Genomic DNA, 22,445 nt, shown 5'->3' with positions numbered 1-22,445 from the left:
AGAAGTGGTTAATGTTGAATGGATTACAAAGAAAAAAAGTGATCGCATCACATATAGGCAGGATTATCAACAATACTGGCATATTTGAATAACAAGAAATATCAAGGTGATAATGAAATACCATTATAACAGGAAAGTGAGAAAACACTAACATCGGTTATTTGAAGATGCGCAAATATTTCAACATTACGTACGATGATTCCTTTTTTTCGAAAACACACACGAAAAAGTAACTGCTAGAGAAGACGTCAAACGGTAGCTGCCTCTAAAGTTCCTGTATAATTTTGCACTATATTATCACACACTCTCACACAAGTGCGAATAGATATACATGTATGAAAGACAAAAGTTCACTCATGCCTGTGTGTATAAGATCATTGAAAGCTACTCATAAGCTTAGAGACATCTTAAAGGAGTATCAAACGGATCCAAAGGTAGACAAAGAATTCAATTAGATATTTCTGGTGAAACGATCGGATCAAAGAGTGTCAAAATATATTCCATAAACACTCTTCCTCGCTTCAAAGAACTATGATGGTTCACAGACAAGTCATCACCACTGGGTTTACATTCTACTGTCGCTATCGGGCATAGCCATTGTCAAAATTTTCAAGTTCAAGCCTGCAATTATCAGTCCATCGACATCAACTAAGCCTCAACTCGTCGTCAGTCGGATAAAGTCGAAGGGCAAGAACCAGTGCAAGGGCAGGCTATCAATAACTGTCAAAGAATCAACGGGCTCTGCCTGAAACACGTTTCAATCGTTTATTTGCTTTCGACGACCACCATAGCTTTGTCAGGTGCTCCGGGCGGCGAGTTCCGAGCGTCGTCTGCTTTCGCTTCCTCGTCCGTGTCGTCCTCGGGGGCGACCTCGTTGTTCCCGCAGAGGATCATCATGCGGTAGCCCTGTAGGAGGATGACCAGGACGTTCTTGCAGGTGAAGAACACCATCATGATGTTGAACACGTTGAATTGGATCATGAGGTAGAGCCGCATGGCGAGGAACGGAATGTCCTGCATAAGCAGCGTGATGATCATCGACCACATCTCATTTTGGCAGCACATACAGCAGCTGCAGCACTCCTCGGAGCAGCTCCGGCTGCCGTCCTGCAACACCACCCTCCGCCGCTTACCGGCCACCGACGTCAGCACAAGCGTGAACTGCGTGAGACTCCAGCTCCAGATGATGAGGACGATGACGATGAGGGTGAGGTCGCAGAAGACCGTCGGCTCCTTGAGGCTCTCCAGACTGAACTCGAGGATGTCGGCCGCCATGCCGACGTAGACGAGGAGAAGTTGGGAGAGCTGGTCGCGAGTGAGCGCCCCCTTCGGCAGCAGCCAGCGACCCAAGATGAGCAGAAAGAGGATGGTGAGTTCGAAGACCAGCACCCATTTATCACTGGACAGCGACACCGGGATGGTAACCTGCAACGGGGAAGAACAAGGAAGGAAAATCGACACTCACCATTGGAAACATGAATTTTGTTGTACTCTAGGAATTACAGGATTTCATTTCGTCAAAGAAAAACCGAAAAAAAAAACACCGAGAGTTAGCAGGTTTGCTGCAGAAAGTATGAATGCTATTTTGTTGGACATCTTGACGACAAGACAGCAAAATGAATATTCTGTTGTAGATGTTGTTGTTAGTAGCCCATATGGAATCATGGATAATGTAAAAAAAATGTACACGTTTAAATAAGCGAACGTATAATCTGTCAATATAGTTCACAATACAGAATAATGAAAGAAAAAAGATGAATTTGAAAGTAGTTTTCCTTCAGTTATCTAACTCATCAAAATAATGTAAATAATTTGGTGTCCAGTGTCTATGCTGATCTTATAACATTATTCTTTGTAAATAGACCTCGGGAGTGATGCTTTATTTGCACTATTTTGAAATATTGATATATGATGTATCTTTTGATGTGCACTGATTGCTGATTTAATCAGGGAGGTGACGTTACCTCTCTGATTTAATTGAGTGCATGATCATTTACTAGTACAATCACTTAAACGAACGCACACACACACACACACACACACACTTGTAAGTGCACACACTCCTGTCGTAACTATGATATTTGCGTTGGCTGTATCCACGTTGTCATTTAGTCATTACTACGCCATATGATTTTTTTACGATACCATGCTTATACATCGAGTTACGACACATTAATTCATTATGGTGTTTCGAAGAATTCAATAGACTCGGGCAGTGGGAAGAGAGAGAGGGGAGAGGAGGGGGTTAATAGTTTGAATTGGAGCTGAGGCAATTAATCTCAAAACAACCTGCTCTCCCGCGTCTTCTCACTTGTAACACGTCGAGGCGCCTTTTTCTTGATTACCCCACACGAATGCGAAATACAATGAACGGAGTAGACTACACAGGCGCGACCGATACAAACACAGCGTGAGATTATATGACAACGCGTTGCGTGATTACACACATTCAAAAGGCGGCTTAAATCAAGTTAATTCTTCTCCCGTGCTAGAGTTATTGACGTTGTTATGCCTTTTCTGATCATCCATCGACCATCAATGTCTTTACTATCCATCTGACATGAGCATTGTATCCATGATAATGACGGAGGAAAAACAATTAGTGAAGTATGAAATTCGGCACTCACCCCCTGCACGGCTTCCAGCGTGGATTCGTTGTAGGAGGTTTCGGCCACGCACGAATCGAGGTCGTTCTCATCTCTGTACTCGATGCGGTCACTGTAGAGGTCGAGCTGAAGCAGCCACATACAGGGCACCACGCTCAGAAGGTAGAGGAGTACCGACGGACACATCCTAGATGTGAATGATAAAAAAGTGGCATTATTAATATTTGTACATGTTTTCTCCTAGCACAAATCAATGCACTAATCCTGATGGAACGGGGCCATCCCACGAGATCGACACCTACACGAGTCTCACTCCCCACGAACTAGACACTGATGAGTTGAAAAAGATCCACGAGTCATTACTCCCACGAGTCATACAGCCCACGAGCTAGACAAGTCAAAGAGGTCCACCAGCTGGACACTAAGTAAAACGGACCCATGAGCTATAGACACTAGGTATCCAGGCAAAAGCATAATAAGGCCCATGAGCTCGACACTTGGCAAAAAGGTCCACGAGTTCCACACTTCCAATGTCGAGTTTTTTAGGCCTTTTTTGCTCAGTGTCGAGTTCGTGCCTTGTTCGCCTAGTGTCACACTAGGGCCCAGTCTCTATGTAGCTTGTGGGCTGTATGGCTCGTGAGCTTTATAACTCGTGAGCTGTGTGACTCGAGAACCTTTAACCATTTTGGCGTGCACAATTGGAAGGAACTTTCTCAACAAAGCACACCAATCGGGTGCGCACCCATATATGGATGTATAGTCATGATAGTGCACTATTGCATTGGCAAAAAAAAAAAGGCAACTCAGAAGAGTGCTTTTACTTCTCACACGGTCGATACTATAAAACTGAGTCTTTGCTAAAACACCTATGTCTGAGACGCATATTCTCCAGTTGGTGTGGTGACACCCGGCGATTATAGTGTAATTCCATATGGCGTGTCATCTAACAACTTAAAATCTGCGTGTGTTCACGATATATCTACACAAAATAGTCACTGTGTGGTCCTAGCAATGAAATAATGCTAGAGGGTCCTAGTACATACATGTATATTGATGGGACTGCAATGTCTATGATAAAAACTAAACTGGTCTTGGACTGACTGTCTCAATACATCTTCCTCCTTTATTTTTTTTCCGTAACTATTACAATGCTGACTCACAAACACAAGCCCAAGTCCAACAATATATATATATATATATATATATATATATATAAACCAAATTTTCGACCCTTGCACGGATCTTCCTCAGGGTAACAGGAAGATCCGTGCAAGGGTCGAAAATTTGGTTTACAAATAAATGAAGTTGGATTCTAATGCATTATGTCAACTTGTTTGTCTTCATGCTCTTATTCCAACACGCGGATAATAATACCATTATATATATATATATATATATATATATATATATATATATAAACAACTTTGAAATTCAATTCTCGCCACGATTGATTTAAACGGATAGTCACTCACAACTTTTTGGAAGAAAACGAAGAAACTTTCTAGAATGTGTTTGTTTTACGAGAACCCACCACACATTGCCACAACAGTAATAAGCGCACTTCGCAAGTTGTGATTTCATCAAACCAGTGAGCCTTCAGAGCATGTTATGCAACAAATACAATTCTGATAAAACTACAGTATACTAACGCACCCCCACCCATTTGAAACCTTGTAGCCTTGTTAAACCTAACTCCCATTACATCATCGCTTTGTCATTGCAGTTATGCAGCTGCATTTGAAGACATCGTTAAATAATTAATAAAAATGAAGCCAAAGAGAAAAGAATGCCGCGATGGAGACAATAAAGGTAGGGTGATTGATGTACTTTACCCTCCCAAGCCCGCGTTCTGAGCCCTATACCAATCGATATTCCCATCCGAGCAACTGGGACGCAAACAAGTTTACTCTCAATACACCCGCCGGCCTTCATCGTGCGAACTATATTTCATCCTTGATGGCAATCTGATAAAGCTCGTTGAATTGTATTCGGTAATGATAAAATGATATTCATGTTTACTAGATGGGGCTAATTCATTTCGGTAGTTATGAATTTAATACACAAAAGTTGACTATCGCATTTCATATAATATCTCAGACACAAAGCGAACACTTCCAATGCAAGAGAAGAATTAAAAACACTGTTCTCACGAAAACGTACGTTATCTTCCTCTCCCTTGACATTACGTAAAAAGTCTGTATACAACTAATTATCTGCACGTGTTGTATTACAGTAAAAGAATGTAAATAATCACAGCAACTTATATTACATTGTATTAAAGCACAGCGGTTTTAGAATTGCCTTAGTAGGAAAAAAATTATCGTCGTCGTCATCGTCGTCGGCGTCGTCGTCGCCATCATCATGTGTATGGGAGTGAAGGACAGTCCTGTACATTTCCCAGGTAGAATCTGCTATGCTGAAGACTTTCCACAAACTATCACTGCCATGAATGCGTTGAATGTCAGACGTTATTTAAGACAAATTCTGCCTCCGGAATGTTTAATCTTTATAGTCTTTTTTTAGTCCTCCGTTCCATTTGGTTGTAGTATATAGATAATTTGAATATATCTAAATATTTCATATGTAAATCATATTCAAGCAGAAATTTGCTGAGGGCGAGTTGCCTTCAGAATAAATCAGAGCACTACCAGACTTCATCGACTTCAGTTCGTCTTATTTGCGTCATCTCAGTTCTCTCTTAATCAAGTTATCTCCCCTCTTGCAAATATATTTCTGCTACAGAATCGAGCACATCTTTTAATTATTTACACAACATTTATTTTGCCGCGCTACAAAATCGATAAATGCAAGGACTAAGTGACTTTATCTTTATTCACGAAGGTTTTAAGAGTTATTTTTAGCTAAATTTCGATAACTCATAATTAATCGCCATATTACACTGTCATATACAAACAATATTTTACCTTGATTTACCTTGATGTCGGGCATAAAGTATACTGGAATTTTTGCCCCTCTACATCCTCCTGCATGATACTTTCTGCAAGTATTATTTGCACTACTATCGAAGAATCGAAGTTATCTTAAATATGCTATAAAAGAACATGCATACGCGGTTGTAAGTCATAGTACATGTATTAAAGAACATTAAAGTATTCAAAGAAACCGAATTAGAACGCTTCAAGATGGTTCTACAGGACGCTGGTATACACGGACATCACACAAAGTAGATGCTTGAATGAATGATAAGAGCAAAAGAGGAAATACATTTCTGAAACAGAGGTTTATAAACATTAAACATTATTCTAGTAGAGCAGATAAGCCGAAGAATTGTGCAAAATTTGACTAAAGCATGAAACTTTCACCATTGTTAGTACATGCTATAAGATTAATTTTAAGATCGGGAGGTAAGTCTGAATTGACCTCTGATGACCTCTAGAGGTCAATGACCTCAAAATCTAAGAAAATTGATATTTTGCGTCATTGGTTAATGATAAACACAGTAATGATGTACTAAAACTTAATTTTTGTCACAGTGAAATTGTCTTTATGTTCCACAGAGCCCTGACAGGTTTCTACCTGTGACCTCTGATGACCTCCAGAGGTCAATGACCTCAAAATGTCAGAAAATTTATATTTTGCATCATTGGTTAATGATAAAACACAGTAATGATGTACTAAAACTTAATTTTTGTCACAGTGAAATTGTCTTTATATTCCACAGAGCCCTGACAGGTTTCTATCTTTGACCTCTGATGACCTCCAGAGGTCAATGACCTCAAAATGTCAGAAAATTGATATTTTAACGCGTCACTCATAACTGAAACACGATAATTATGTACTCAAAACTAATTTTTGTAAGAGGAATTGCCTCAATGTTCCACTGAGCCTTTCGAGTCAGATTTCTACCTTTGACCTCTGATGACCTCAGATGACCTATGATGAGGCCAATGACCTCAAAATGTCAGAACATTGATATTTGGTGCAATTGGTTGATGACAAACATGATTTAGATGTTACATTCATTTGTATTACAATTGAATTGTTTTCCTATTCCACAGAGCAAGAGAAATTACTCACGTGTCTCTACCTTTGACCTCTGAGGAAGGTGACAGGTCAATGACCTCAAAATATCAGAATATTGATATTCTATCGATAGTCAATGGTCAACTTTGTAATACCCGATGTACAATCATTTATGCTATAATAGAAGAATCTTGTCATTCCATGGAACATTGGTCATTAGCCTGTGCATTATATCCAACTTTGACCTCTCAGGACAATGAGAGGTCACTAAGGTCACATGTGTAGGCTTACCTGTATTGATGTTTGGCTTCATTGGTGTAATCGTAAATGCTTAATAATGTACAAATCACGCATTGACGTTTTGATCAAAGTATGTATGCATATTCCACAGAGCATTGGTTTATAGTAACAGGTCTCTGAAATGTGAGAGGTCAATTACTTCAGAAATAAAGCTTAAGTTTCTTGAGTGATGGCAGTGACCTCAAATATAACTGTTATGTTTGGGTTAGTTATGAAGACTAGCAAATATAGGCAAATATGGCCATTATCTCGACACTCGAGGAAAACAAGGCCCACGAGACTGATATACAGAGTGTTTAATCTATTCAGTGTAAGTCTCATAGATTTTTTCCCCCATTTGTTGGACTCAATATGGGACTGGTTTGCCTAAGTGTCAAGCTCATGGGCAATATTTGCATAGTTTCCAGCTGGTGGGCCTGTATTGGCCAGTGTAAAGCTGGTGGGTTGTTACAGTATGACTGCGATGAATGACTCATGGTCCTGGAGTATACAGTCCACAGCTGCGACATCATGGACCATCTTGAAAACTTCGACATACTGTGAGGCCCAACATTCATTCCACATGAAGCAATCCTGTGTATTGCAACTAGCTATTGCCATCCGAGACCTACCCAGGGAATAGATAAGCCTTCATGGCAAACCATGGAGAAAGCGGATTGTGCAAAATATTTTGGAGTTCCAATAGGAGGCTCAGCTGGAATCAAATCGCCACAGCAGCTTAAAAAGGTTATACTTCAACCAAAGACTCTCTCCAGACGAAGATACGAGTATCATAAAGTTCAGGTGTTTTGCTACTCCATGCCGCTCAGGACTGTCCTGGAATATGCATGCATCATCTGGGATCCATTCACCCAGGTGAAACATCATGAAGTTTGGAATGATCCAGAGAAGATACGCACTCTTTAGCTGCAATGACCATCATATGCAAAACAAGCAGTGTTACAGCCACACTTGAAAAACAAAACAAAACAAAACAAAACTACAATGGCAATCCCTGTAAGAACGTACAGCACAGGCAAATTCAGCGATGATGTTCTGCATCAAGAACCCCACAATATCCACTCCGCAGGAAGTTGTGGCTCTCTTGCTGCATTCTTCAAAAAGGGCAAATGACCAAAAATGTCAGGCATCATTTGCAAGAACACAAAGTAGGCCTACTCCGAAAAAAGGTGGCGGCTACTCTCGGCCACTGTCTCTTGTATCTCTTTGAAACACTTCAGGAGATAGATACTCAATATTCAGCTCTGTTATTAAAGATACATATGTCTCTCTTTTTGTTTTTGCATTTGTTTGTTGTTTTTTGCTTCATATAGCTCTTTGGATACCTTCTTTAACCAATTAAGAAAAGGCTGCATGGCAGAATATCACAAGATTACACAGTATAATGAAGAAGAAGAAGAAGAAGAAGAAGAAGAAGAAGAAGAAGAAGAAGAAGGAGAATAGGAAACGAGATCTGCTGTCAATGATGCAGAGCCAATACCAATCAGTTCCATGGCAGATCTTAGTCGGCACTGCAAAGGTTTGGATGTCTCTCTCTGTTGACAAAGGATATTCTAAAGCTCCAAGTAAGTCCATGGGGTGGTTTACATTGTCTGGGCATATAGGGTTGGGTTGGGTATATGAGGATATGATGCTTTGTTATAACAATTAGGTCTGAGATATTTGTTTTTTATGTTTGTTTTGACCATCCCGCATGGATCTCCAATGAAAAGGAATGATAATGTGTTAGACCCAGCCGCCACCGTGTTTTTTCAATAGATTTTGATATTACAGTGTAGTTGAGAAAATAGTAACCGCTCATTGTCCTAGATGGAAGTCAAAATTGAACTGTGTGTGGAATACTCTGCATACAATTTTGGACACACACACACACACACACACACACAAAATGCATTTTTTAAAATATAATTATTATTTCATAAGCAGCTGGCCATTACAAACCAATGAGACCAGACATCAATATTCTTACATTTTGATGCATATCTTTCAATATCCTCCAGAGGTCAGAGGATCATCGCTAATGTTCATGTGAAATGAGTACACGCCTTTTGAATTGCTCACTTTTATTGCTGTAGAAATACACAATATGTGCATCATGTCAATCATTAGATATTGTATCAGTTTCATTTTCAGTCTTGGATTATTTTTTCTATGTACAAATAAAATCTTGGCAAAGTAAACAACTTTCACATCAAAATATAAACGAGAATACTAAAAAAGAAATAGATGTAATAACGTGCAAGGCAAATACCAGGCCTACATCATCTTAAGGTATACAGGTGAAGGAAATCACCTTATTGATAAACAATTTACTTGACTGGGATAGCGACCACTGAACAATATTGTTTCTTAAAACTCTCTCTTCTTTTCAACAAGTGGAATAAAACACATGCACATACCGGGGCATCAGTTTGGAGGAGGGGTGGGGTGGTGGCAGGGATAGTTGACCCCCACCCCATTAAATTATGAGATAATGATCTATGTTTTGTTGTTGTTAGTTTTTGTTGTTGTTTTTTGCTTTTTGCTTTTTAGACAGAAAACTGCCCAAGTTTTTCACTTTAAGTGTGCATCGGATTGTTAAAATTTAATTCTGAAATGCAAAATCTCCCTTCTGTGAGAGGGGATATCTCCTTTCGATAGACTCCTTCCCCCTGCTTGGTTCCTTCCACAGATATAACATACTTTGGGGAATGATAATTTCCCTTATTCTATGAAAAATGTTTTTAAGAGATATTTTTATTTGAATTCCAAAGATGAAAAGGCTTCCCTATATATGCACGATTGTTCATTTTGGAGGGCAAGAGGCATTTGCCCCGCCTCCCTAGAAAATATGGGAGGGGGAATGGTGGGGACATAAAACTTTGCCTCCAAGTATTTCCTGAGATGGAGTTTTTTTTTCTTCACTTTTTTTGACAGAAAATGAATTGTCACTGAACATTTCAGCTATAGTATGCACCAGATTAAAAGGCAGAATCTCCTTTGCATTTATACCCCCTCCCCCACACTATCTTTCGTTATGTCCCCTTCCATATACGCTCAGTGCTTTTGTCCCATTTTTGTTCTATATCATCACAAAGTATGAACTAGATCTTTAATTTCAGTTCCGACATATCAAAGAAAATCCCTCTTGTTGGAGGGGGTAGTGTATCTTTCAATTAACAATCCCTCCTCGGTTTCTACCCTTAGATTTGGTACACTCCTTTTACTGATAATTTCCCAAATATTCCATCATAAATGAGTATACTAATTTTTTTTTTTACATTTCTATTCTTACTGCAAAGGCTCCCTCGCATGGGAAGGATTGGGGGATAGCCCCTTTCATACCCTCCTCTCGCTGTATCAACCTCTCCTCCATGCATTGATTATGGCTACACATTTGGGTATGGACTTTTTTTTTCAAAATGGTAGTTCAACACCAAGAGTGGCACGAGATCATTGAATTGCAAACAAAAGAATGCAAAAGCTCCATAATGTGGGAGGGGGATACCTCCACCCACATCCTTCTGTCGATTGGTCTCCCTCCATAGATGGCTGATTTACTACACCTTTTTGATACAAATTTCGAGGTATTCCTTCAAAAGTGCCTGTGTGCCAGGTCGTTGAATCTCATTTCTCAAAATACAAGAGCTCTCTCGAATGGGAGTGGAATACCCTACCCTCGCCAACACTGCGCTTGCTGGGTTCCCATCCATATAGACTTGGTACACCTTGGTGATCCATAATTTTCTAAATATTCCCCAAAACGTATGCATCGGATTCTTTAAAAGAAAAAAAAAAAAAACTTCGTCTTTGGGAGGAGGGTAGGTGAGATGCGCCCACACCCCATCAACTTCCGTATAAGTGATGACGCACACATTAAACAAGAGCTACACTGAATCACTGATTTCAGGTCTAAACCTGCAAAAATCCAATCCCCCACCCACATCCTCCCCTCCCCCTCCGCTTCATTCCTTTGCACCATGAACTTATGCTTTTACATATTTTCCAAGTCCCCCCCCCCCCCACGTGAAAACAGATCGACACCCCTTGCTCTGTGCACATACCTGACTTAGATAATTACCTGAAAAGTTCTGCGGAATGAGTAGCCACTTTTTTGGTAACAGAAATGCATGGTTTGTAAAGCCCTACATTATAAACAATTATTAACTATTAACTATCGCAATATCAATATTAACATCCTCACATTTCATTCGAGGTATTTGACCTTGTGTGATTTTCATAGGTGAACGGTAATGGCTCGTTAATACGCAGGGCCTACGAGTGCTCTCTAGAACATCATCATGTTTACCATTGATGATGCCAAACTATTCTCATATTTTGAGGTCATTGACCTCTCGAGATCATCAGAGGTCAAAGGCAGAAACTTGTCAGTGTGCCTTGGAATATGAAGACGATGTCATTGTACACAGATATGCTTGTTTTGTACATCTTTACCATGTTTGACACCAATGATGTCATACTTCAGTATTCTGATATTCTGAGGTCATTGACCTCTCAAGGTCATCAGAGGTCAAAGGTAGAAACCTGTCAATGCTCTGTGGAATCAGAAAATGGTTTCCCTGAAGTATAGATGCATGTTTAGTGAATCATAACCACATATATCATTCACAAATGTCTAAAAACATCGATATTTTGATATTTAAAGTTCATTGACCTCTGGAGGTCATCAGAGGTCAAAGGTAAAAACCTGTCAGTGCTCTGTTGAATCTGGAAATGATTTCTCTGTGGTATAAATGCATGTTTAGTGCAACATAACCACATATATCATTCGCAAATGTCTAAAAACATCGATTTTCTGATATCTAAAGTACATTGACCTCTGGAGGTCATCAGAGGTCAAATCAGACTTACCTCCCGATCTTAAAATAAATCTTATGGTATGTACTAACACTGGTGAAAGTTTCATGCTTTAGTCAAATTTTGCACAATTCATGTGATTTTGAGGGCTTATCTGCTCTACTATTCCGCATCTACCTCAAGCACCCATAAATACACAATATTGTGTGAGAGAGTGTACATTGTACGTGTGAAAGTGCTTGTATATAATTGTGTGTGGGTGATATGTTTCTTTTCCTAAGATAAAGTTTTCAAGATCAGAAGTCAGAATTATGACGATGATGAATTTTATCTATTCGAATCGGTATATGCAACAAATTGGAAAGAGACAACGTGACAATTGTACTATTCAGTTTTATTTGTCAGTGATAATGATAAGAGAAAGAAGAAGAACAACAACTAAATGTCACGTGCCATTTAGTTGTTGTTGTTCTTCTTCTTCTTCTTCTTCTATGATTTCGGGTGAACTTACCACTTCCATTCCCCCGTGTCAGTACATTTGAGAGTAACTCCCATCTCAGCAATCAGTAAGACGAGTGGTGCCAGCAGGGCGTAGAAGTAGTAAGAGTCGTAGATCGTGGTCACCCTCCATATCACTATCACGCCATGGACTCCGAAGAACAGCCGGGCTATCAGAGCTTTCACGAGCGAGATGACCCCCATGGCGCCCCGCGTGCCTAACCTCGCCGACACCAGAACTAGAAACTACACTTACAAAGAGAAAACAGACCCAAGATCCTCCACACAGCTGTGTCCGCCAAGGCTGGTAAATGTGCTATATTTGCAGACAATTTCTTGATGCTGACGGAAATTGAGGAAGTTCGAGTGAAAACGCATTAAAAGTAGTTCAAGAATGATCCTCAGAAGATCTAAGAGAGGTGCGTGCTTTGCCTTCTATGCCGGCGACTTTCCAGAGTGCTACCAATTAAGGCAGGTGTATTGGGTCATCTATTGATCACGCATTTCGAGGAGGAAAAAAAAACTTTGTGCAGCATTCCTAACAAGCTACATTGTTCAACATTTTGCGGTTCGTGGCGCAGCTTTCGAGGTGGGGGTGGGAAGGTGATCGATCCCCCAAATCGGAGGCATTCATCGCCCTTTATTGTCAAAACGTCGGCAACGTGAAAAGCTCCTGCAGCTTTGAATGGGCATTAGGAGCTTATTTGGGAGCGTAACTCTGGCAACTGTTGTACGCCTAGGTCGGCCGAGAAAACGACAGGGCCGTCATTATGGTCACACCGCCCCGCGATCGTCCCGCGTATAATCCTGCCGCGACGTACGTGGGTTTTTTTTTGTGTGCGCGCATGTCCTGTCACTTTTTGTCATGTTTACTATTTCCATGGAGCTACAATTCTATTTCCAAGCAACTGCCAGGTGCCGTGTTGTAATTCAAGTATTAATAATGCATTCAAAGTAAAGGACTCTTAATATTTTTTTTTCACTTGCACTGTGGATGTGACGTAGATCATAAAAAAGGATTAAATATTAAAATGCACCAGGAAGTACAATGTATCAATGCATACTGTACATCAGGACAATGATGATGTTGGATCCGGAGACATAACATCCCAAGTCACTTTTGCGCTATTTTCATCGACTTCATTTACTGCTTTTCTAATCTATCAAGTTTTATCATTGCTTTTAAGGACATTTCATTCTCACATGGAAAGAAGAAAATGAATTGCTGAAAATAGGGCATGTCAGTAACTTTACATATTGAAACGGGACAATTTTGATAGTATGAATTAGATATCATAACGCAAACTTACACACAAACATCATTACACAAAACATACTTTAATACAAATGATAACATTTGTATTCAGTCTATGGGTTTGTTTTTACTTGCCTAACATTTTTCATAATTGTTTCACTTTTTAAAGTTTTTTTTAACAATAACTATTCTGACGAACTGAAAGAATCAAAATATTGATTCACCTGGTATATGAAAGAAATATATATACACATTATACACATATATACAGATAGGTATATATATATATATATATATGTATATAAAGGGTAGGTAGATAGATAAATAGATTGATTGATTGATTGATTGTTAGATAGATAGATAGATAGGTAGGTAGCCGATAGATAGATAGATAGATAGGTAGCCGATAGATGAATAGATAGATAGATAGATAGATAGATAGATAAGTAGATATAATAGGTAGATATAGATAGATAGATAGATAGATAGGTAAATAGGTATATAGATATATAGGTACATAGAGAGAGAGAGAGAGAGAGAGAGAGAGAGAGAGAGAGAGAGAGAGAGAGAGAGAGAGAGAAAGAGAGAGAGAGATGTCAACACTAGCAAAATTAGAACAGTGGCTTTCTCAGGATCTGGATTTAATCCTAAACAATAATTTCACCAGCTAATGTATATGTAGCGTATAAGTCTGGGTCTACTTTCTTGAGATTTTATTGGACATGCTCTATCTGATGATGTGAAAGGCCTGACCAGTTGGTGAGAAATATGAATCCATGAGGCCGGCGCTTCGATTCATGCACCGCACCTCTATCGCTCTAACTCCGAGGTCGTAATCGCCGAGCACATCTTCTGTAGACCGGATCAACCATGTCAACAGTTTAATGAAAGCAGTGGGAATTTACAGTTCCCACAAGTTAGTTCTGCATAATTCATACATTATAATGTGGTGCATGTGTCTGGTGTCGATATCGCAACAAGTGGGGAAGAGAAAGTTAAACAGAAATGAATACGAAATCAACATTTCCCCGTCCCTATACCCCTCCCCCCCCCCCCAAAAAAAAAAAGATGAAGAAGAAGAAGAAACAGACTTAAGAAACGTCTTACAAAAGGGAAAAACGTGGGAAGACATAGGGCGAGTTCAATGGCGGAACCAACACAATGGAAATTCCTGGTCAGTGTCCTTTTGTATGAATTGATTTACTATAGAACAACGTCATCACTTCCAGTCATCTGCATCGACCCTTTCCAAGTACCTGTTTCTCGCATCAAGTGTCAGACGCTTTCTCATCAATCTAATCGCGAAGTCTCGAAAAGACTTGTAAACGCTTGGATGAACATAACAAAATAATCCTGTAATTACTGCCTAGTATATCTATATCCGTCGCCGCCTCTTGGTTTGATTACTTATTTGTTTGTTTGTTTGTTTGTTGATGTCAGGTGGATATGTAGGCATGGGTTTCCAGTGATTTTCCGTTGCTTTGTGGGGGCGCTGTGGCTTAGTGGACGAGACTCCCGACTCCCAATCGGAGGACCCGAGTTCGATTCCCGCCCAGTGCTTTACGTCCTTGGACATGTTGTCACCCACCATGTCCCTCTCGACCCAGGCGTATATAGATTATAATGGGTACCTGGCAACGCTTGGGTAATGATAATGGCAGGGCCCTCTGGTAGAGGAGTGGCAACACTGAAGAGGCTACCCTGGATTGATAAGACTTTATTAATGATTCATTGTATAATAATGATGATAATAATAAGAATAATAATAATGGTAATAATTATAATAATAATAATAATAATAATAATAATGATAGTAATAATAATAGCAATAATAATGATAACAATAATGACAATTATAATAATATCATTATTATTATTGTTATTGTTATTATCATTATTATTATTACTACTATTATTACTATTATCATTATCATAATCATTATCAGCATCATCATCACTTTCATCATCATCATCATCATCATCATCAATAATATCATATTCCGTTATCGTGGCTGTTATTAGCTCATCAGCAGAATACCAACATCGTTCAATACAGAATATTCGAGAAGACGACCTCCCATCATAAAAGAAGAATCAAATCAAGCGAGACGCGATTGTCTCACAAATAAAAATCATCGTGAGGTTCGAGATGAAACCAAACGGCATTTTCTAGAACTGGAATTAAAGGAGACAATTCATTAAGAGGGGGAAAAAAGGAAATGAAAATGCTTTGACATTATTTTGGTATCATCGTAGTATTGGGTTATCATAATACGGTGAACAAGCACCTTCATCACTGTGTTCATGAGCATGAATCATGGGAAAGTGCCACTTGTCGGAGCACATTATATCAATATTGCTTCAAATCGTTCTGATTCTCCCCCCCCCCCCCATCCCGCAAAAAAAAAGGAAAAAAAGAAAGAAAAAAGAAGGTAGAATAAAGCACTATCATATACGCAAATCGACGAGGTCGAGTTTATTCGGGCCATTATCTTGGCAACCATAGTGTTCAAGCAGTCTGTAAACCCTCTACGTGCTATACATAATACCAGTCCATTAGAATTTGTGCGCATTGGCACAGAAAAGACTGTATTGCGTCGTTCATTGAAGGTCTTTTTTTTTGGGGGGGGGGGGTGTCGAAATATGTGACTATATCTCTACGGATATGACGCAGATAATGTAGCGACATCACAACAAAAGACGTTGCGGAGATCATGTATGATGGATTATCTACACAGGCATTTTGAAAATTGATACTTTGTCTCTCAGGAAGGTGGAAACAGAACACCTTCATGGGGCATTTCATTACGCGTTTTGTCAGATATTTTCTCTAACAAACTCTTATGAATCCCTTGCATCTGATTGGCTGGGAGCAAAGTTGTTAGAAAAAAAAATATGTGACTAAACACTTGATGAAATGCCCCCTGGGCACTGTTTCATGAAATATTTTAGCCCTTACAAGATTTCAGTCTCTAACAATTTCAGTAAAATCCTTGGTTTTGATCGGCTGAGAAGCTCTGGTGTCTGACTGTTACTATAATGATTGTCAGAGCCTGACAACTTTCATGAAACGGTGCCCTGGTCTCTAGTGTTCTTTTGCGAACAGTTTAAGAGATTTCAGTTACTGATGATTTCAATTGATGACGTTTTTGACTCACGTGGTTCAATAATCTGCCATGTGCCTATGCTGAGTCCTTGAGATGGACACCGGGGGTGGACAATGGTCTTTAACTCTACTGCCCACTTTTCATTGTTATTTTCTACGAAGTGATTGTGGACTGGTCTTCGCCGCTTTTAAGACGATCAATGATCAAGATGAGCTCAATGATCTTTTATGTTCTGTAGATTTTAATGATATGAATTACTTGTGGTGAGAAATGACGTGCTCAGGTCTAAATGTCTGCATGACATCTACAGCAAAACCCTAGGTGTGGCATTTTTGTATTTTTCGTTTTCATTTTTTTTTTCTGTGACGACCTACCGGCTCATAATAAGAATGACTACTTCATAAGGCACTGCACCGTTTCATGAAAGTTGTCAGCCCAGACAAGCTGTCGGTCTCTGCCAAATTTAGTAAAATCCTTGATTTTGATTAGCTAAGAAGCTCTAATCACTGACTGACTGTTTCTATGGTAACTGTCAGAGAATGACATCTTATCAGGTCTGACAACTTTCATGAAATGCCCCAAGGTTTATCTTTTCTTCTTCCTTTTTAAACAAAGCGCACAAGAATACAATGGAAATGTGAAAGTAGAAAAAATAATGTCAATAAGAGGCTACGTGGGAACAGTTGATGGCCGACTGGAGAGAAAAGCAAAGCCCCGTTGCTGTTGGCAGAGGAACGTATAAGATTTTTTTTTCCGGTGAAACCTCGAATTTCTCTTTCAATATAACCTTTGAGAAAGAAATGCTGGGAAATGTTTGCTTGGTCTGCAGTTATTCAAGTTAACCTCTTCCCCAGGTCCCATCTAACTAAGGGTTTGAATTATAGAACAAGTGCATGCACCTTGCAACGATAAAGAATATTAGGTTGCATATGAGTATCACCTGGGCATGCACCATGTAGCCCAGAGTTGTTACTGTGGTAACTGTAATAATTGTATCTCGCGAACCGTCCATTATAAAAAAATATGCAATTCATTTTTCTATTACACTGTTCGATCGACGATCTGGATGAAAACAAAGAAAATCAAGAACACAGAAAATAATCACGTACCACACTGGGTTGAGGTAATGCAAGCAAAGATGCCCTACCACAAACCTCTCAATTTCCCGAACTTTTCGTGATTTCTTCTTGCGTGTGTGTATGATGTTAATGTTGTTGTGTTGTTCTTGCTGCTGCTGCTGCTGCTGCTGCTGCTGCTGCTGCTGTTTTTGTTGTTTCTGTTTAATACATACGGAGCGTCCAAAATTGACAACAAATAACATTTCTCTATACGACTATAAAACTCATCAAACACCATAGGAATGATTTTAAAGAGATTATCATCGCTGAAGTCTTGACAGCAAGTATCTTCAGCTCGTGCATAGATTGATATAGTGTGTACTTGACGCATGCATTCTCCTAGACTCGGCTATATTCAGCATCGGGCGCCGTTTTGCTCGGCCGACAGGAGATAATCTTACAGAAGTCGTTGGCGGTTGTGAAAAGGTTTGCAGATATTCTTCTATACACACATGTCGGGTTTCGCTATGGAATGTGATGAAAAGCGGTTTCTAGTCACAGACTGTATGAGGCTTCTTCAACTATACCTTAACAAACGCATTTCAAAAATCCATGGTCTTAGTTTCAGCGTGTTGGTATGGAGGTGTTCTCTATCGACCAACCAAGAATTTCCTTTCTGTGCTTTGCTGCAGCTGACTTCAGTTTATGTATTAACTGGTGTTGCTTGGTCGAGCAATTTATTTATAACACTCAAGATGATAGAAACACACATACAACGCATATACATGAGTGTTATATATACATATACTGCACTACTCTCCGTAAATTAAATCTTACATTGTTTCTCTTAATGTTATCATATCTGTCTTTCTGGTTGATGTGTGCATACGTTTGATACACGGGATCTTCTTATGATATGCAGGTCTTGCATATCATACTTAAAATAAGTCCAACACGGTCGGCCTCAGGAGTCGGCCTTGCTACGGGGGCCTATATAACTTGAATTTACTCTAACATAAAATAACATTTTTTTTTCGGATTCATTGAACGCAGACATGATAATCAGTAAGCTGTTTAGTTTGAGGAAAATCGGACAATCTGTTCAAAAGGTTTAAACTTTTAAGTTTTGGTTGAACCAATGTGCGGTCATTGCAGGATTTAGGAAAACTATATACAACATTATACGTATATGTCACAGAACGACAACGACATTAAAGAAAAATAGATAGCATTCCATATTTTATTTTATATAACTTCACTGACGTGTAGGCCTACTACATGTAGTCCTACTAATATAGATTCATAGATCTTTAATTAATATTCTTGTATATTTGAGGTAATTCCCCGTTAATACAAATTGCCCTACAGGCCTACATTGTGATTCACATAGAATTCGTCAGAATTTGTAGGTCTATGAGCGAATCACAGTTGTGCAAAGGTCTCCCTCACAACCTGTTGTGGCTGGAGGCATGGCTACACCTATCTCCTGATGAGGTCCTTGGTTCAAGTGGCATGGTGCCACTGTGACAAGCGTGAAAATTGGGATTGTGCTTGAGGCGGCCTGAAATTATGCTAAATTGCCATGAAATTATGTTATATCATATCAACAGATATTGTGGTGCTCAATCAGCAGAAAAGCAATAAAAAAAGACCCCCCCCCAAAAAAAAAAACAACAACAACAACAACAACAATTAAACCTAAATGATCATCACATTTGCTTTTTTTTTTGCTTGTTGTTGTTTCTTTGTTTCTTTGTTTGTTTATGTTTTTGTTTTTGTTTTTGCTCGAATTGTGGTGTCCAATCGGCTGACAAGCAAAAAGTAAGGTCCTTAATTTTTATCGTTTTTGTTTTTGGCTCTCAAAAGAAGGGTCCTCTAATTCTATGCTTCTAATAAAGTTATTGTCAATCGGCTGACAAGCAAGTAAGCAAGCAAGCAAAAAAACAAACAAAAAAAACAAACAAAAACAAACAAAAACAAAGAAAAAAAACGAAGCAAAAACAAACAGGTCTTCACAACTTTTTACTGCCACTTTCAACAAATCAGCTGACAAACTAGCAAACAAAAAACGTACCACAGTAGGCCTACACAAAACGCACAGTTAATTCTTTTTTTTTGTAACAATATGCTAAAATTATGCTAAAAGGCATAATATACCAATTTACCAGATGAAACAAAAACCCAGCATTAGTACTTCAAAATAGTTCCAAAATGTGGGTTTGGGATAGAAACAACCATTGTAAAAATTTGAATCCGTATAATCAATGTTATTGTACTGTTAAATAGACAAAATATGAACAATAGATATAATAAAAATGTTGCCAGACTAAACCGTCCATTATGATTTGATAAGCAAAATACTGATATCTCCTGATATTTTAGCCTTTATTACAAAAATGTTATATATTAGGATGTTTTGTGATACAACTGACCTACACAAATGCATCAAATGTGACATCTTGAAAATGTTTTAAATCATTGTTCCCAAAGGTAAATTATCATGTCTAGCATAATGCTCCATGCCGAGTCAAAAATATGAATTAATTATGCCAACTCTGGCAACCTTGCATGGTGCCAAGGATCTAGGAGGACAGTGAGGGCGCCTTTTCCTTATTTCCTAAACTAGCAGTAGTCTACCGGAGTGTGCTACTTGACGTGCTTGTCGGCCAAAGTGCGATGCCACCTCATCTTTCTCTCACAATGACTCACATACAGAAATACAACAACAACAACATCATATTTTGGTCAGTAATGTAGTAACTACATATGACTACCCTTCCACTCCTGAAATGAAAAGATTAAAAAATCACTCAGCTCATAAGAGTACTTAATACTGATTATCCCCAAACAATGAGACAAGATACATCACATTTCAGATTGATTTTAAAATTTATTTCATTTGGATATTGAGCGAGTACCTTGAATACTCTGTAGACACACAAACACACACAAAGAAGAAAAAGAAGACATGAGAGTCACAGTCAAGATGTACAAATCATCACACGACGAAGAAAACAAATTGCAGAACACATTGCATGAATTGCTTCCACACGCCATGTACACAATGCCGGGGACCTCGATAAAAGGAGGACCTCAAAACCATGACAATTACCTTCGTTATATCAGGTTTCCCACTACATTAGGGTACAAAAACAAGGATATAAAAAGAAACGGGACATGCAATTTTATGAAAGGATTTTCTTTTGAATACCCATTTGTGTCTGGCACTAAAAAAGTTTTCATATATATATATATATATATATATATATATATATATATATATATATATATATATATATAAAATTATATATATACATACATAGAAAGATGCTGTTCTTGAGAGAAACATTTCAGGTGAAGTACATGGATGGGGTGATTTCAGACATTGGATTGGAAGATCCAAGTTTGACTCAAGGACATCCTGCCAAGACAAGATGAACCCATCATCTCCTTTCAGATCATGAACTAGAAATGGTCGCCCGGCGGTGCTTAAGTTTTTCATAAGAATAACAATACCCTCTGGAAGATGCAATGCTCACTCTGAAATGCCTTGAACGAAGACTATAGGTCAAATTCAAGATGCATAAGTGAGGGGATCAGTGCAATAAAGTGCTAACCCACACACTAGTCATTTTGAGATAATCACTGTTGAATGTTTTGAAAGTCCATACATTGTACATTAATAAAACATGAATGCATGCATTTTTACCATCTTATTGGTTGAATTCGAATATGATATTTTCACGGAGGTTAGAGTGAAGGATAAGGATTTTGAAAATGCATGTAACTAAATTTTGACAAAAGTGTGGGTTAGCACTATATTGCACCGACCCCCTCAAATATTCACAACTAATTGACATATGACTTGAAAAATGAAAATGACATCATACTTTATTGAAACAGACAAATGACTTATTTAAACTTCTTTTCCCTTTGCATCGTATGTACTTCTGCCGGCATTAAAAAAAAATAATAACAACAAATGATATTTATTCAGATGACAGTTAACTAAATAAAACACATGTTATACATAGGGTAATCCATGAGAAAAGAAAAGTCTTATTGTTTACAATGGGATGTCTGTATAAAGAGATCTCATGTAATGGAAAGCCTGGACATTTCATTGCAAGCTCTTTCCTTGCATCCTAATTTAGAAAGATATTCCTGTATTTCATACTGCTCTGGATAGAGAGAGAGAGAGAGAGAGAAAGAAAAAAAAAGAAGAAGAAGGAAGAAATGCCCCGAAAGACGAACAAAATTCCAATGGCCACTTCACAGCAAGTTTATGGGGTACACAGATGTTAAGTGATTCTTTCTAAAGGTCCTTTCTTGCACGGGTTTATCACAATCTGCTGAAGATGCAGCATCCAAAACATCGTTATGATCTACACATCACATTTTCTGGTCCTCTGCATGACTTGTAATTACAGAACTCCACCGCAAACTTGCTACTATTTCATACGCAAGAATACAATGGTGGTACATGTAATACCAAACACGAGGTAAGACACTCAGAAAGTTTCTTGCTAAATGATGATGCTATTTCACTGAAGAAAAAAAATCCAGCATTCAATAAACTAAAATGATGGTATATGTTTCATTGATCTTTGACTAGTATATCTGGGGGGTGTTTCATAAAGCTGCTCGTAAAGTTACGAACGACTTACGAGTGACTGGTGATCAGTTCTTGTGCTGAATTATGGAAATTCTGATAAGTATAGCACATCAAAACTGATCACCAGGCGCTCGTAAGTTGTTCGTAACTTTACGAACAGCTTTATAAAACAGGGCCCAGCCCTGCTATCTGCAACAGATTTAAGAAAACAAAAAGTTCTAAAGA

The 22,445-nt window shown here is 38.7% G+C and overlaps 1 protein-coding gene across 1 annotated transcript; it reads right to left on the bottom strand.

Annotated features, from left to right (window-relative positions):
• Nucleotides 1-765: 765 nt before the first annotated feature.
• LOC139729133 (transmembrane protein 26-like) lies at nucleotides 766-12,389 on the bottom strand. The gene is made up of 3 exons (XM_071640063.1): nucleotides 12,199-12,389; nucleotides 2,628-2,793; nucleotides 766-1,425 (listed from the first exon to the last, which is right to left on the bottom strand). Exons 1-3 carry the CDS (start codon nucleotides 12,387-12,389, stop codon nucleotides 766-768), a joined length of 1,017 nt encoding a protein of 338 aa, XP_071496164.1.
• Nucleotides 12,390-22,445: the final 10,056 nt, after the last annotated feature.

This window comes from Diadema antillarum, unplaced genomic scaffold (assembly GCF_040938485.1).
Source record: "Diadema antillarum isolate AM-2024a unplaced genomic scaffold, OU_Dant_1.0 seq00000218_RagTag, whole genome shotgun sequence".
NCBI classification, from domain to species: Eukaryota; Metazoa; Echinodermata; class Echinoidea; order Diadematoida; family Diadematidae; genus Diadema; species Diadema antillarum.
The sequence above is the reverse complement of the archived record's forward strand: the minus strand, read 5'-3'. Positions and strand labels throughout refer to the sequence as shown.